General features: G+C 39.9%; 1 protein-coding gene across 16 annotated transcripts in view; it reads right to left on the bottom strand.

Annotated features, from left to right (window-relative positions):
• Window positions 1-15,362, bottom strand: part of SHLD1 (shieldin complex subunit 1) — a 95,413-nt gene that overhangs the window by 64,697 nt on the left and 15,354 nt on the right. For 4 of the 16 annotated variants that reach the window (XR_005024752.2, XR_008997899.1, XM_036885131.2 and 1 more), the window contains one exon: window positions 11,923-15,361. The exons of 11 other annotated variants lie outside the window; for them this stretch is intronic. Coding sequence is in view for 2 of the 5 variants with exons in the window: in XM_036885130.2 (XP_036741025.1) it covers window positions 15,357-15,361 (5 nt within the window). In the remaining 3 variants the exon portion in view is untranslated. Of the gene's footprint in view, window positions 1-3,970; window positions 4,031-11,922; window position 15,362 lie in introns of those variants that run through there. One more of the 16 variants, XM_057502756.1, reaches the window with a different exon arrangement.

Here is a 15,362-nt window from a genome sequence, read left to right on the forward strand (position 1 = left end):
ATTGTTTTCCATAGAAATCATGTGTCATATACAATGATTTGAACACCTCTAAGCAGAACAGACTAAATGGCTGTGGATTTTCTGTCCTCTGCCAGTGAAAGCAGCAACTGGCTAAAACTGCCTTGTATAGTGTAATGCTGTGGCCCTCCTGCAGTGCTTACACCACTACTCTCAGGTGTTTGTTTAGAACAAACTCCTACCTTTTCCTGTCAAGGACAAAGGGGGCTTAAAGGACACACAAAAGTTGACAACATGGCCTAAAATATAGAGCCAAGAAAGAAAGAAAACCCAAATCCCTGGGAGATGGGAAGGCATTATTCTTACTTTACAGAGAAGAAAACTAGGGCACACAGTGACTAAATGCTTTGTGAAGCAATGTGGGTTAAAAGCTAGAAATAACCTCAGACTAAGCCAGCCCTAAAAATGATATCCTGGGACTCTGGCATATTGGGAAATTGACTTAGAACAAAAACCAATTTAAAGAGCCCACCACCCAGGCCAGTGAAGATGGGGCAGGGACATGGGGCTTCCTCCCAGAGACGTCCCAGGAGCTGGAGGAGGACATAGCTTGGAGGGAGGTGGTGCTGACGGCAATGGTGATGAGCCACAGCAGGAATCAGGTGCTTACAAAGTGCCAGGCACCCATCTCAGAACTCTTCTGGCACCACCTCATTGAATACTCACCACACTGCCTTAAAATGTAGGCAGTAGTGTTCAAATTTTGCAAATGGGACAAATGAGGCCCAAAAGGTGAAGTTAACTTGCCCTAAGTCATAGAGTGAGTGGGGGCTGATTTGGATGGAGGTAGTCTGACTGCAGAGCACACTCCTAACTGCCTCCAGAGACCCAGTGCAGACAGAGGACGTCCACCCATCCACAGGACAGCAGGGTCTCGTGGACCAGGGATATAATTTCACAAAGCTGAGAGGGCGTGGTGGTGGGTCACAGACGTTGCAAGGAAAAATAAGGACTCAGTTGGGCAACAAGGGAGCTCAGAATCCTTGTGCTGGGCATGCCTATTATCTGGATGCTGCGAGCATGCTGGGCAAGAGAAACTGTTTAAAGGAACCTTACAAGGGCTTGGGACACTGACTTGTTTCCAAAACCAACCTCATCTGTGAGCTAGGATAACAGGACGATAATATAAACAACAGTGCTTGCTGTTTTCCTACGGTAAGTGCAGAGCAGCCACTCCATTCAATAAGCATTGCTGTGTGCACACTGTGCACCAGGTACTGTTCCAGGCACAGCAATCTTGAACACAGGACTTTATAGAGAAGACTATGTCATTGCTATTGTACACTAAATACTTTTTAAGCATTAAACAATTTCTGAATTTTAAAATAGAGCACACTGTTAATTCCCCAGTCTCCAGCATATGGGTGGCTCTCAATCTCCTAGCTCCTCCTATTACAGTACTCTAATTGTTGGCCAGGGCTGCAGGTGCCTGGGAGCTTGAATGGCCTCGAATGTTCAAGATCGCTCATTCACCTGGCTGACAGGTGATGCCAGCCATCAGCCAGGAGCTCAGCTGGAGCACCCACCTGGCTTGTGCTTCTCACAACATGGCACCTGAGTTTGTAGAGGGAGAATCCCAAGAGGGAGCCTTCTCAGAGAAGCAAAGCAGAAACTCAGTCTCCTTGAAAGCTTGTCTCACTTCTGCTGTGTTCTATTGGTCAAAGCAGTCATAGAGCAGCTCAGATTCAAGGAGTTTGGGGGGAGTCATTATCATATGACTTACTAAACAAATGTAGACATGACTTCAGTCAAATACTATTCCCCAGAGTATACAATTTTGCATGATCATATCGTGGCAGACTATTAATCGTGCGTCTAGTATGTGTGAACTCTGTGCTGGGTACTTTACATACATTATCTTTAATCCTTGAAACAGTCTTTGGAGATAAGCATACTTATCTCTCCCTCTTTCCCTCTCCCCTCTCTCCTTCCCTCCCTCTTTTTGCTTCCTTATTTCCTTTTAGCCTTCTTTCATCAAGAAGGGTAGTTTAAATTTTTTCTAAATCACATTATACATTGTGAGATGAAAGGACGCTTCCTGCCATTAGTTTGAGCAAAAAATAGAATCCAGAGCTCTGTTTTTGTCTTTCCTCCCAGTTCTGAATATGCTGAAAGTCACTCAATAATCCTTAGTCTCCTGGTTAGCTGCAAACAGTGTCAGCTTCTCTGCTGTACCTGGTTGAGGGTTGAGTTAATATTTGAGAGTGATACGTAGGTTTGCAGTCTAATACTGGGAGAGATCAAGTATCCTTCAACCCACTTCCCATGTTCTGACTCACCCTGCAAATATTTGCTGAATGCCTACCATGTGGGTAGGTATACACCATGCCACCTCTTCAGTAGATGGAACCAGGAAACAGATCACAAGGGGGAAGATTCGATCTGGATGGACATAAACCCTTCAGGCAGTGGCAGGGATTGTGGCCACAATCTAGTCGTAAGGAAGACACTTACTTCCTACCACTCTGTAAGGTTCCTAGACATTCAAGACCAGGCACAGGATTTAATACAGAGTATGCACTTATTCAGGGCTTACTGGATCAATAAAAATCATTAAGTAGATAGCAGTGTGTATGTGTGGAAATAAAATAGCTGTGTTCATTGTAAACAATACGTAAGCAATTATCTGATATCATTAGTTCATACTGACCCCACAAAATTCATATATATATATATATAGCATTATATATCCAATTCCAAATTTGTTTTTCCCAATTTCTCAATCCTGCTAATTCCTATTTTTGCTCAGATTGTTATCTTTGGAGTTTACAGGAAGTTATCACATAATCTATAACCATGAGGTCCAAGTTTGGGAGACAGCACATTTCAATCAACCTATACTTTGAAGGAAGAGAGCACAATTAGCTACTGACTTGGCCACAAAGATCAGCGATCTTCTCGTTTTCACAAAGTACTTCAAATCTAAATTTAGGGATTTAGCTGAGTTTACAGAGAGAGATGAGGTAGTGGGAAACTGTAAGATACTTCCCAGATGTACTATGAAAGGAAAAACTCCACTGGGACTGCCTTAAACCTATTCTTTATTATGACTATTTCTCTATACCTTATTAAAACATACCAGCCATATTAATAACTATGGCCAACAAGGCAGTTTTTAAAAACGATTTAAAACTCCACAGGCAATTTGAAAGTATTCACAATAAGAAAACTCTGAGGTCTAATAATAAAGTTATAAAAATTTTTCCTCTAAGATCTGATTAAATTTTGAGTTACTGTTTTCCTCTGAGAGATTGGTAAATGAAAAATAACATGCTAATTTATATTTCTTAAGTAATATTTTGTAGCATCACCCAGAACTTAATAGCTTCAATAGCTACTCTTTTCATAGAGAAATTCTGACATGGGAAAATTAAGTTATCTGCTCCTTCCTGGATAGATGGTCTTTTCTTGAATTAGTTTGTTCATTTATGTTTGTTTTGTGTAGCTATGAAACTTACACTGCCTGACTTTGCCCCTCTTATTTTAAGTTTGCATATCTTATTTTCCCAACTAAACCATTCACTCCTTTCACACAGGAATCATGTATTCCCACTGTTTAATACCACCCTCAAGACAATAGCATAGTCCTTGATGCAAAGAAGACAATCAAAACAACTGTTTCATTTGACTGGTTAGACCTCTAGCAAACATGCCATATAATACATTCTCACAGACATGACTCTGCTTAAAGCCACCTCAGATTAATTGGGATCCTTCATACAGGACTATTTGTAAAGAATACATAGGAAATCTTCAAATGCAAATCAAAGCACTTTGCAAATGAGAAGGCAGTTGTTAACAGGTACAATTGCAACAAGCGATTAGATGAGAGTAGGATTAGATAATTTTCTTAAAATGATACCCCAAATTAGCAGAAAACATGTATTAATAGCGAATGCTAGGAAGCAATTCTATAATCAGAATAACTTCTCTGTAAAGGCTCCATCCCAGTACAGATCACTTTTTTGCCCAGTACATATTCCAGAACATAATTAGAAGGCTTGCTCTCTTCCTGAAAAGAATTCAACAAAAAAGTGGAAGTCTAGAAACAACCCAATGGCACTACGAGTTTTAACAGCAGCATAATGCTAGCTAGTCTTGACTAAGTGTCCAAAGCTCCAGGTTCCTCACCATCCTCATGACAGTCCAGGAAGCAGGCAATTTTATCATTTCCACGCTGCAGATGAGGAAACTGAGCAATGCAAAGTGTAGCAACATGGCCAAGGGCAGAAAGCTAGAGATGTACAATCAAGGTCTAACCTAAACTAGTCTGGCTCCAAAACAAAACAAAAAGAATGTAAGATTTTTCAAAAAAGCGAGGGCAACATTTAAGACCAGAGAGAAAAATGATACAATAAACAGCATTAGAACAACTGGCTGCCAAACAATGAAAATAGATACCATAGAAAACAAAAAAAGCAGCAGAAAGTGGATGAAGATGAGATTGAAAAGATGCAAACCCTGGTTTCTTCTTTTCCTGAGCAGCTGCTCCATTAGGAAATGTACCATTGGTCAGCTTTCCCTAAGGCAGCCATGAACAGGCTGAGTCAGTCCATCAGCGGCACCTGTGTGTCTCAGGGTGTTATTGTTATGCCTGGTATTTCCAAGGTTTCCTCGGGGAGGTGGTAGCAGCAGCACTGGATGTGTGTGAGAAGTGGGGAGAAAGGCCACCACTACAACCCAAACATCTGAAGGAAGCTACTCAGAGGTTAAAGTCTAAGGGGCAAATCCCCAACTTGAAACACACAAAAAATACCTTCTTCTAACAAAGCCTAGAAAGGCCTGGTGAGACTTTCTGCACTTGTGCTTTACTCTCTCTGTCCTCCACGGGTTCCATGATGAGTTCAATGTCTTTATTAACACTCAGATATTCATCACACCTAGAAGAAGGCATCCAGCCTCTTTCATGCTTCCTTGACTGAATATTGGGACCTCGTCAGGCATTCTGAGGCATTTAACTGCCTCTTAACTAGTTGGAAGAAAGGTGCATGGGCCTTAAGCATCTTCTGGACAGGGGAGCTGTTTTCAAAGAGAAAACCTTCTGAGAGAGCTCTGATGGTTTCACACTGAAGCCTGAAGTTGCTATGACTTTGGTTGTTTCTTACATCTGGTTTTAGGGAGAGGAAACAACTGGAAAGTTCTGGCTTGTGATACTCTACCTTGAGGGACATGGTGATGGCAGGGGTAGTGGGATAGTTTGTCCCTATAAACTTTTGAGAGTCTCCCATTAAACTGTTTTCCAACTAAAAAAAAAAAAAAGACAACTGGCTGCCACTTGAAAAATAATAAAACTATCACCTTGCCTCACACCTTGCACCAAAATTATGATTTCAAAGTAAAAAATGTAAAAATATAAGGTGGTGACTGATTATATGATCTTGGAAGTGAGAATGATTTTCTAAATATTATATGAAAGCAGAAGCACTGATTGATAAAATTGACTACATAAGAACCTAAAATCTCTATACATCAAAAAAAAACACCATATTTACTTATAATTGCCAAAGCATGGAGACAAACTAATGACCCTTAATAAGGGGGATAATTAGAAAGATTATAGTATATTTGTACTCTAGAATATTATGAAGACCTTCGAAGGACTAAGATACTACCATCTAAAGGATGGCTGTGATAGAATGTGGAATTTTAAAAGGCAAGTTACAGAACAATATGTTTCTGTTAGGATTTTTTGGTTTGTTAAAATCAAATGCAAATGGACAGAGAGGAGAATTCAAGACGGTGGTGTGAGAGGTGAGATGGAGAACTCCCCAAACCACAAATAGTACAAAAATATAGTTAATTAATACAACTAACCCTAAAGCAGTAACAAGAAAGAAGGCTGAACCAGACTGCACACAAACCTCACAAACAGAGCAGACCTCATGAAACAGGGTAACTTACGAAAGCCTTGATCCGGCGGGACCCAAGCCCTTCCCCCACCCCAGCTCACCAGCGGGAGGAAGAGAAACTGAGCTGGGAGAGGGTGGAAGACTGGGACTGCTGAACATCTAGCCCTGGAGGTCTGCTTTGTCAGCAGAAACCTATACTGTGTGGTGCTCTAGACGTTGGGGAGCTTGGACAGGCGGAGTGCTTGAGAGACTGAGACTTCAGCAGTTTGTGGAGGAGGGGTTCCACATCCAACTGCTCTGTGTCAGAGGAAAGGCAGGCGGTCTGAGAGGCTTCCTAGCAGCGAGAGGGCTGCTGAAGGGGTGCGGTTTGCACAGAGCTTGCTGCACAGGAGAAGGGAGAGCTGGACAAGGTTGTCTGGAAGTGTACTGCCCAGCTGGTTGGAAACTTTGAAGAGCTTCAGGCGCTCCATCCCACTGGTTACCTACTCAGCTCTGAGGCCCCCCACTATGACACACAGCCTGTGGAGCCTTCCTCCTGGCCTGACGGCACTGGCTCGCAAACTGGCAGTCACTGTGCTTGCGTCAGGCCAGCCAGACGGAGGCTCAGCCTACAACAGCTAGAGACACAAAGCACAGAGGCTTACACCTGTGTCCTCGGCCCACTGGCTCTGATACTGGAGACAGGCACCGCGGACAGGAATCAGGAAATAGCTCTTTCCTTCCCCCAGGCACCAGCTCCGCTCCCCTACAATACCCAACCTCACTCTAGGGGCTGAGCAGCTCCAGAGACTGAAGCTTCTGGGCACTAGTGGGCACCACTCAGAAATATGAAATGTCAAAAGAACATGGTTCAGATCAAAATCTCACAAACCCAAGAAAAAGGACCAAATGAAACTGAACTCACCAATCTTCCTGAAAGAGAGTTCAAAATAAAAATTATAAACATGCTTATGGAGGTATAGAAAAATATTCAAGAAGTCAGGAATGAATTTAAGTTGGAGATTCAATCATTAAGAAATTCCATATCTGAAATGAAACATACAATGGAGGGATTTAAAAGCAGATTAGATGTAGTAGAAGAGATGGTAAATGGAATAGAAATTAGAGAAGAGGAATACAAAGAAGCTGAGGCACAGAGAGAAAGAAGGATCTCTAAGAATGAAAGAATATTGAGAGAATTGTGTGGCCAATCCAAACAGAACAATATTCACATTAGAGGGGTACCAGAAAAAGAGAGAGAAAAAGGAATAGAAAGTGTCTTTGAGGAAGTAATTGCAGAAAAATTCCCTAATCTGGGGAAGGAAATAGTCTCTTAGGCCATGGAGGTACACAGAACTCCCAACACAAGGGACCCAAGGAAGACAACACCAAGACATATAATAATTAAAATGGCAAAGATCAAGGATAAAGGCAGACTTTTAAAGAAGCTAGAAAGAGAAAAAAGATCACATACAAAGGAAAACCCATCAGGCTATCATTAGACTTCTCTACAGAAACTTACAGGCCAGAAGGGAGTGGCATGATATATTTAATGCAATGAAGCAGAAGGGCCTTGAACCAAGAATACTCTATCCAGCAAAGTTATCATTTAAATTTGAAGGAGGGATTAAACAATTCTCAGATAAGAAAAAGCTGAGAGAATTTACCTCCCACAAACCACTTCTACAGTGCATTTTGGAGGGACTCCTATAGATGGAAGTATTCCTAAGGCTAAATAGATGTCACCCAAGGGATAGACAAAGAGTACAGAATATAGTTCATAACATACAAAGAATGGAGGAGGAAGAAAAAGGAGGGGAATAATAATAATAAAAAAGAACCTTTAGGTTGTGTTGTAATAGCATACTAAGGGAGTTAAATTAGAATTGTTTAGATAGTATGGCAATTACCCTTGAACCTTTGGAAACCACAAATCTAAAGCCTGCAATGGCAATAAGTACATACCTATCAATAATCACCCTAAATGTAAATGGTTTGAATGCACCAATCAAAAGACATAGAGTTACTGAATGGATAAAGAAACAAGACCCATCTATATGCTGCCTACAAGAGACTTACTTCAAACCCAAAGACATACACAGACTGAAAGTAAAGGGATGGAAAAAGACATTTCATGCAATAGTGAGAAAAAAGCAGGAGTTGTAGTACTTGTATCAGACAAAATAGACTTCAAAACAAAGAAAGTAACAAGAGACAAAGAAGGACATTACATAATGATAAAAGGGTGAACCCAACAAGAGGATATAACTATTATAAATATCTATGCACCCAGCACAGGATCACCTACAAATGTGAAACGAATACTAACAGAACTAAAGGAGGAAATAGAATGCAATGCATTCATTTTAGGAGACTTCAACACACCACTCACTCCAAAGGACAGATCAACCAGACAGAAAATAAGAGACAGGCACTGAACAACATATTAGAACAGATGGACCTAACAGACATCTACAGAATACTCCATCCAAAAGCAACAGGATACACATTCTTCACAAGTGCACATGGAACATTTTCAAGAATAGATCATATACTAGGCCACAAAAAGAATCTCAATGAATTAAAAAATATTGAAATTGTACCAACCAGCTTCTCAGATCACAAAGGTATGAAACTAGAAACAAATTACATACAAAAAATGAAAAAACCCACAAATACATGGAGGCTTAATAACATGCTCCTAAATAATCAATGGATCAATGACCAAATAAAAACAGAGATCAAGCAATATATGGAGACAAATGACAACAATTCAACAACACAAAATCTGTGGGATGCAGCAAAGGCCATGCTAAGAGGCAAATATATTGCAATACAGGCCTACCTCAGAAAAGAAGAACAATCCCAAATGAACAGTCTAAACTCAAAATTAATGAAACTAGAAAAGTAAGAACAAATGAGGCCCAAAGTCAGCAGAAGGAGGGACATAATAAAGATTAAAGCAGAAATAAATAAAATTGAGAAGAATAAAACAATAGAAAGAATCAATGAAAGCAAGAGCTGGTTCTTCGAGAAAATAAACAAAATAGATAAACCCCTAGCCAGACTTATCAAGAAAAAAAGAGAGTCTACACACATAAACAGAATCAGAAATGAGAAAGGACAAATCACAATGGACACCATAGAAATACAAATAATTATGAGTGAATACTATGAACAATTATATGGTAACAAACTGGATAACCTAGAAGAAATGGACAACTTTCTAGAAAAATACAACCTTCCAAGGCTGACCCAGGAAGAAACAGAAAATCTGAATAGATCAATTACCAGCAAAGAAATTGAACTGGTAAAACTACCTAAGAACAAAACACCAGTACCAGATGGTTTCACTGCTGAATTTTGTCAAATATTTAGTGAAGACCTAATACCCATCCTCCTTAAAGTTTTCCAAAACGTAGAAGAGTAGGGAATACTCCCAAACTCATTCTATGAGGCCAGCATCACTCTAATACCAAAACCAGGCAAAGACATCACAAAAAAAGAAAATTACAGACCAATATTCCTGATGAACATAGATGCAAAAATACTCAACAAAATATTAGCAAACCGAATTCAAAAATACATCAAAAAGATCATCCATCATGATCAAGTGGGATTCATCCCAGGGATGCAAGGATGGTACAACATTCAAAAATCCATCAACATCATCCACCACATCAACAAAAAGAAGGAAAAAAACCACATGATCATCTCCACAGATGCTGAAAAAGCATTTGACAAAATTCAACATCCATTCATGATAAAAACTCTCAACAAAATGGGTATAGAGGGCAACTACCTCAACATAATAAAGGCCATATAGGCCAAACCCATCGCCAACATTATACTTAACAGTGAGAAGCATTTCCTTTAAGATCAGGAACAAGACAAGGATGCCCACTCTCCCCACTTTTATTCAACATAGTTCTGGAGGACCTAGCTACAGCAATCAGACACCACAAAAAAATAAAAGGCATCCAGATTGGCAAAGAAGAAGTTAAACTGTCTCTGCTTGCAGATGACATGATATTGTACATAAAAATCCCTAAAGAATCTACTCCAAAACTACTAGATCTAATATCTGAATTCAGCAAAGTTGTGCAAAACAAAATTAATACAGAGAGATCTGTTGCATTCTTATACATTAATGATGAACTAGCAGAAAGAGAAATCAGAAAAACAATTTCATTCACAATTGCAAAAAGAATAAAATACCTAGGAATAAACCTAACCAAGGAAGTGAAACACCTATACCCTGAAAACTACAAGACACTCTTAAGAGAAATTAAAGAGGACACTAATAAATGGAAATTCATCCCATGCTCTTGGTTAGGAAGAATTAATATTGTCAAAATGGCCATCCTGCCTAAAGCAATCTGAATACAGATTCAATGCAATCCCTATCAAAATACCAACAGCATTCTTCAATGAACTAGAGCAAATAGCTCTAAAATTCATATGGAATGACAAAACACCCCGAATAGCCAAAGTAATCCTTAGAAGGAAGAATAAAGCAGGGGGAATTATGCTCCCTGACTTCAAGGTCTACTACAAAGCTACAGTAATCAAGACAATTTGGTACTGACACAAGAACAGACCCATAGACTAGTGGAACAGACTAGAGAGCCCAGATATAAACCCAAGCACATATGGTCAACTAATATATGATAAAGGAGCCATAGATGGGGAAATGACAGCCTCTTCAATAGCTGGTGTTGGCAAAACTGGACAGCTACATGTAAGAGAATGAAACTGGATCATTGTCTAACCCCATACACAAAAGTAAACTCAAAATGGATTAAAGACTTGAATGTAAGTCATGAAACCATAAAACTCTTAGAAAAAAATATAGGCAAAAATCTCTTGAACATAAACATGAACAACTTCTTCATAAACATATCTCCTGGGGCAAGGGAAACAAAAGCAAAAATGAACAAGTGGGACTGTATCAAACTAAAAAGCTTCTGTACAGCAAAGGACATCATCAGTAGAACAAAACAACACCCTACAGTATGGGAGAATGTATTCATAAATGACATATCCAATAAGGGGTTGACATACAAATTATATAAAGAGCTCACCTCAACAAACAAAAAGCAAATAAGCTAATTAAAAAATGGGCAGAGGAGCTGAACAGACACTTCTTCAAAGAAGAAATTCAGATGGCCAACAGGCACATGAAAAGATGCTCCATATCACTAATCATCAGAGAATTGCAAATTAAAAGCACAATGATATATCATCTCACATCAGTTAGGATGGCCAACATCCAAAAGACAAACAACAAATGTTGACAAGGATGTGGAGAAAGGGGAACCCTCCTACACTGCTGGTGGGAATGTAAATTAGTTCAACCATTGTGGAAAGCAGTATGGAGGTTCCTCAAAAAACTCAAAATAGAAATACCATTTGACCCAGGAATTCCACTCCTAGGAATTTACCCTAAGAATGCAGGAGCCCAGTTTGAAAAAGACATACGGACCCCTATGTTTATCACAGCACTATTTACAATAGCCAAGAAATGGAAGTAACCTAAGTGTCCATCAGTAGATGAACGTATAAAGAAGATGTAGTACGTATACACAATGGAATATTATTCAGCCATAAGAAGAAAAGAAATCCTACCATTTGCAACAACATGGATGGAGCTAGAGGGTATTATGCTCAGTGAAATAAGCCAGGTGGAAAAAGACAAGTATCAAATGTGGAGTATAAGACAAAGTGAACACTGAAGGAACAAAACAGCAGCAGACTCACAGAACCCAAGAATGGACTAACAGTTACCAAAGGGAAAGGGACTGGGGAGGATGGGTGGGAAGGGAGGGATAAGGGGGGAAATGGGGCATTACAATTAGCAAACATAATGTAGCGGGGCTGGGGGGACACGGGAACAGCAGTATATACAGAGAAGACAAGTAATGATTCTATAGCCTCTTACTACGCTGATGGACAGTGACTGTAATGGGGTATGTGGGGGGGACTTAATAATAGGGGGAGTCTAGTAACCATAATGTTGTTCAAGTAATTGTACATTAATGATACCAAAAAAAAAAAAAATCAAATGCAAATGGAGACCAGATTTGAAAATTCCCTGAGAAGACAAAACCAGTTTAGTTGTACAAGCAAAACTTAATTTAGTTTATTTTGCAGGATGAGTGGGTTAATTTGACATGAGTTTCTTCTTGCATATACCTCTGAAAACCACAAGCAAAACTTGTTCCCCAAAGCAGATATGATGTAACCACTAACCAATTCCCTTTCACTTAAGAAAATTCTAATATTGTAACCAATGACTGGGAAGAATGAACAGTCACTATCTCCACACTATATAAACTGCTTTATATTGTTATGTACCCCTGAGACTCATCCAACATTTTGGTTTGAGTTCTCTGGGTTTGCAAACTGTCTTTTTGGTGTGTACACAGTAAACTTTTACTGAGTACTATGTCATTAATTCATTGGTTTTACTTCTGTTTTCTTCCTGAGCTTTTGACAAGTTAAAAGGTGTGCATACACAACTGTACTAAAAATAGATACATTTATATGCACACACTTACCCACACTGAGATATATTTATGGGTAAAGATATACACAAAACTACTGATTATCACCAGGAAGTAGAAAGGGAGGGTGAGAATACAGAGCGTTCTCTCTGCTTCCTTTCAGTCTGTAGTCTTTTACTTCTTTAAAAAACATACATATTACTTTGGTCCCTTTAGGAAAAACAAGTTTTAATCAGAGAATACGAAACTGGGAAAAATAATTGCAAAAAAAAGGTAACGAGTTAGTGTTCTTTATGTAGAAAAAAGGAACCCTTACAAAGTGGTAAGATGGAAAATTCTAATAGAAAGCAGGCCATTCATGGGGGGAAAAAACCATGTTCAAAAAACACAATGTTTCTTTACACTGAAATCAGAGAAATGCATATTAAAATAAAAATTTCCTGCATAGAATTAACAAAGTTTTAAATAATTATACTAATAGAGTTGTGATGAGAAGTGTCTTGGGAAAAGTGATTTTCACCCTTTTCTTATGGACAAACTAACAGTACAACCAAAAATTTTTCCATGTTACACAGCAACTTTTCTCATAGGGATTTAGCTTGAAGAGGAATTTCAGATACATACAAGGGCTCGGCCGGGATGTTGATGTTGAACACAGCCCTTTACAACAGCAAAACATTTGACAACGAAAATGATTGAAGACAGGAAACTCTTTATTTGTATAATGATTTTTAAAGTTCAGAGAAAAATAAGGAACAAGGAAAATGATCTGGCAAGCATTTCAAAAGAAAAGGAATCATTATTTGGTACCCGACAGGTATTTTTAATTGAAAGTTTTATTTAAATAATTGAGGTTCACATGCAGTATTAAGAAATAATACAGACAAATTCTGTGAACCTTTACACACTTTCCTCCAATATACTTCAATGTATGCTGGCATTGATAAATCCAACAATCTTATTCAGATTTCTCCAGTTTTACTTGTACTCATTTGTGTGTATGTACAATTCATCACACGTGTGGCTTCACCCATCCACAAGCACCCACCTTCCTCCTGCCTCACCAACCCCAACCCTTGGCATCCTCTAATCTGTTCTCCAATTTCTAAAAATATTGTCACTTCAAAATATTATTTAAGTGGAATACAGTATGTAACCTTTGGGATATAGCTTTTTTTTCTTTTTCCATGCAGCATAATTCCCTGGGAGATTATTCATCCAAGCTGGTGCTCATACTGCTAGTTTGTTCATCCACAGTAAGGAGGCACCACAATTTGTTTAAGCATCCTCCTGTTAAAGGCAATCAATCTGGACTGTTCAAGTTTCTGCCATTTCGAACCTGCTGCAAACATTCGCATGCAGGTTTCTGCACAAACATATGTTTTCATTTCCTCAGATAAATATCCGAGAATATAATTTGCTGGTTAATATGGTAATTGCATGTTTAGTTTCATAAGAAACTGCCAAACTGTTTTCCAGAGCAACTGTACCATTTTACATGCCCCCCAACAATGTATGAATGATCCAGTTTCTCTACCTCTTGACCAGCATTTTGTGGTGTCCATTTTTACAGGTATCATTATGATTTTCATTTGTAGTTTGTATAGGTTTAATCTGTATTTTTCCCAGTGATGTTGAACATGTTCTCATGCTAATTTGCCATCTGGGGTAGCCTCTTCAGAGAAATGTCTCTTTGTGTCTTTTGCTCATTTTCTAATTGGATTGCTTATTTTTTTACTGCTGAGTTTTGACAGTTCTTCATATACTGTAGACATTAGTCCTTTGTCAGATATCAGATTTGCGACTACCTTCTCTGTGTGTGTGTCCCCAGTCTTTTCATGCTCTTCACGTGGGCTTCCAGGGAGCAAAAAGGTTTTAATTTTGATGAGGTCCAATTCATCGGTTTTTGGCTATGTCTTTTTCATTTCAACCATTTCTATTTGCTTCTTTTTATAACTTTATTTCTTCACTGAGGGTTTCTCTTTTTTCACTTGTTTCAACAGAAGTTGTAGCTGACGGCTGAGGCACTCGCATGGTGGTGCCTCTAACACCCTAATCACATAATTCCAGTGTGTGTCGCCTCAGTGTTGGCATCTGTGCCTGTTTTCTCATTCAAGTTGTGATTTTTCAGCTCTTGGTGTGACGGGCGATCTTTAGTTGTATCCTGAGCATTCTGTTGTGTTTAGAGAACCTTGGTCCTACTGAAGTCCTTTCTTTCAGCCTGCAGTCATCCAGCTGAGGTTCTGCAGGCAGGTCATGTCCTGATGGTGCGTGCTGCAGTTCCAATGGCAGTGTGATTTTCAGAGCCTTTGCTCTTTATTTTGTCTGCTAGATCTACCTCGTATGCTGAGGCCATGTCCTACAGGTCACAGCTGGTATTGAGGGACTGGCCTGGCCTCAATATCTCTTCGTTGGGGGCAGATCTCAGGCCCCCCTGGGCAAACGAGGACTCCCAGGTGGGCTGCCTGTCATGGTGGGGTGCACCTTTTCCAGAACCCTCCACTTGCTCCTCAGCAGCCCTAGTGAGTGTAAGGAGGGGGCTTAGGGTCTCAGGCCCATGGGGACCACAGGACTTCCCAGCCCAGGTCACTCAATGTGTTGGCAGAACCCTGCCAACTTGCTGTGTCTCCTGGCCACTTAGGTCTGGCTTAGCAGAGGAGCAGAGTTTCAGGTTCAGTGGAGGAGGGCTCTTCCCTCAGCCACTTATTTGTTGTTAAGGGTATCCTACAGATTCCCCTTGCTGAGTGCTAAGCACTCCTGGTGATGCTGGGTGAACAGCTGCTCAGTCCTGGGGAGAAATGAGCCTTCCTGGGGCCCCTTCTGGTTGCTAGGTTATGGGTCAGGATGTACCAGGTCCCAGTCACCTTCTTCTTTTGCATGGGAGGACAGAAGATACCCCACCTCTATATCGTTTCTTCAGCTCTGGGGCCCCAAACCAATTCGTTCTTCTTACCACAGCTCAGGGTTTTCCTTTGATTGCCTCTTGGATTTCCAGGGTTTACAGTCATAC

This window comes from Manis pentadactyla, chromosome 5 (assembly GCF_030020395.1).
Source record: "Manis pentadactyla isolate mManPen7 chromosome 5, mManPen7.hap1, whole genome shotgun sequence".
Taxonomy (NCBI): domain Eukaryota; kingdom Metazoa; phylum Chordata; class Mammalia; order Pholidota; family Manidae; genus Manis; species Manis pentadactyla.